General features: G+C 31.4%; 1 protein-coding gene across 1 annotated transcript; it reads left to right on the forward strand.

The window, feature by feature from the left end:
* The first annotated feature begins 530 nt into the window (after positions 1-530).
* On the forward strand, positions 531-1,849 carry LOC101512692 (uncharacterized). Its single transcript, XM_004491973.4, has one exon. It carries the CDS (start codon positions 866-868, stop codon positions 1,634-1,636), a length of 771 nt encoding a protein of 256 aa, XP_004492030.1. The 5' UTR covers positions 531-865; the 3' UTR covers positions 1,637-1,849.
* Positions 1,850-2,710: the final 861 nt, after the last annotated feature.

Genomic DNA, 2,710 nt, shown 5'->3' on the forward strand with positions numbered 1-2,710 from the left:
TTTGTAAAACTTGTGATGTTTTTTGTGAATAAATTATGTAATTTAAACTTTTATCGTAATTTAAAATTTCTATTTATGTATTTTTATGAATTATATATATATTATTTTTGTTATTTCAATAAAAATTGAAATAAATATATTCTTTTTATAAAAAAAACCTTTGAAAAATCTCTATTTGGAACTTGGACTTCCTAAAATTTTATTGTAATTTAAAATTTTTATTTATATATTTTTATGAATTATATTAATTATATATATATATATATATATTATTTTTGTTATTTCAATAAAAATTGGAAAAAAATTGAATTTTTTTTTAAAAGTCTTCGAGAAATCGCCATTTGAAATTTGGGCTTTCTTAAGAAAGTTGTCATTCCAAATGGCGACTTATAACTATAAAAAAAAAAAGAATATTTTAGTATTTAATTTTCAAAAGGGAATAATTTGATAATTTTTTTTCTTCAAAAAAGAATTATTTAAAAGTACAACCAATTATGTAGTGAACAGACTCTTATATTAGTATAAATAAGTTTTCATTCAACTTACTTTTAAACAAAATCAATTTATTTAAAATTATAATTTAATTAAATTATTTTTTATGGTATAAGAAGCAATTTTTATGTATCCTAATTATGAAGACATTTGGTTCTGGGAGGCTTAATTGAGATTAGAGAAGTAATCCATTCAAATATTCAATAACTTTGTAGCGGAACTAATTAGACTCTTCTATTTTGTGACCAAGTATAATCGCAACCATCCATCAGTGAATAATTTAGGAGGTGTATTGAACTATTACAGCCTTACCGCACCGTAAAATTTATCATCATCCTTATCCTGCGCACACCTCTACTACCATGTAACCGTTATGGCAGCCGAACCCGAAACACATCCACCGCTACCGGAACCTCCAATCATATCCGCACCGGAAATCGAACCTGAAACGACGGCGCATCCGGAAACAGAGTCGCAAGCAAACACCAAGATCGCAACTCCTCTCACCTTAGCTCCGAAGCGGCAGCGTCGTCCGAGCGTCCGTTTAGGCGAGATCGGCGACCAACGCGGCACGCGCCGCCACAAAATGCCACCGTGGAGTTGGCAAGTCCCGAAGGAATCTTCCAGAAACCCGAAGGCCCGATCCGTAACCAATCTCGTGAACGGCGACGAAGATTTCGCGATTCAACGAAGGGGAAAAGCGAAACGAGGAACAACGACGAAACGGTTGAGGTCAGATTGGACACCAAGAAAGATCAACGAGAACGGAAGCGAAAGGTTTAGGGATTTCGATCACGATCATGATCAAAATCACGAGGATGATAGAAATAGTCCTGCACACTCTATTGATGAGAATGAGAACAATTATTGGCAAATTGATCGGAACAACGATAATAGGGTTAGGGTTTCGGAAAACGAAGGTGTTGAATCGGAATCAAGGGAACGAAGGAAGAACGAGGGAGTGAGGTCATGGCTATTTGATTTAGGGTTGAGTAGGTATTCTCCAATGTTTGAGATTCATGAGGTGGATGATGAGTTACTTCCAATGTTAACATTGGAAGATCTCAAAGATATGGGTATCAATGCTGTTGGTTCGAGAAGGAAAATGTACAATGCAATTCAGAAACTTCGGAAACTGTTATGATAAGATCCTTCATCAATGTATGTATATGTGTAATGTGTAGTAGTAAGCATGTTTTAAGTTCTCAATTATCCTGATAGTTCGTTTTTCTTGATTTTCTTTGTTTCGTGGCTTGAAAATGTGGATAGAAAAAAATGCACTTCTAGATAAGAGTTTTTTTGTTGTTGTCTATCTATGGTGACTCATCAATGGTAAATTATCCAGGGGTTATCTCTACTTTTGCTATTTGTAACTTTTTTATGACATATTTTCTTTTATTTTTTATTTTTTCTTATGATTAATCCTAAGTTCATTTAGAAATAAAAGAATGATAAATTTGACGTGTAATATAATTAGTTTCTTCTTTGATGATAGGACCGTGTGCAATATATTTAGTTAATGGTCCCAATTGCCTCTCCCTTTTTCATCCTAACCTATGGCTATTGAGCAGCTATTTCCTTGTCTCATTGAAGTGGAAATGATTTACTTTTCTTATTAATGTGTAAATGTATGGTTTCTCATTGATGTGTAAATGTATGGTATTGGTATTGGAATGGTTGGGTTCTATAGCGAAAGATATAATGATGAGCATAGGATTTTGTTACGGTTTTCACTTGATCTATCTATATCACTATATTCTAACTTATAGTATACAACTCTATTTTTTTTTATAAAGTTGTACTTATGTATATACTAATAAGATATCATATAGATTATGTAGCTATGTTGATATCAACACTCAAAGCGATTAATTAGCACGCACTTATGGTATATACTTAATACCTTATATGCTAATAAGGTATCATATAGACTATGTAGCTGATATTTCACACGGTTAATTAATTAGAGTTTGTTTTTATGTGGTTAATTTGATAATTATTAGTTCTATATATTTAGCATATATTTATTTGGTATATTTTCTTAATTTAATTTAAATATTTGTTCTCTTGCATGGGTTATGATGATTACTCGTTTAACTATTTGATTAGTAATTTCGTATTTTAAGTTTATACTACTGGTAATAATATTTTTATTTCTATGAAATAATGATCACTCCATCAGACTCTACAGACAAAGTCGATTTACAACTATAAACTA

This window comes from Cicer arietinum, chromosome 3, assembly GCF_000331145.2.
Source record: "Cicer arietinum cultivar CDC Frontier isolate Library 1 chromosome 3, Cicar.CDCFrontier_v2.0, whole genome shotgun sequence".
Lineage (NCBI taxonomy): Eukaryota > Viridiplantae > Streptophyta > Magnoliopsida > Fabales > Fabaceae > Cicer > Cicer arietinum.

What these genes read in the sequence shown, in the direction of transcription:
- LOC101512692 (XM_004491973.4), top strand. Translation starts at nt 866, where the DNA reads ATGGCAGCCGAACCCGAAACACATCCACCGCTACCGGAACCTCCAATC.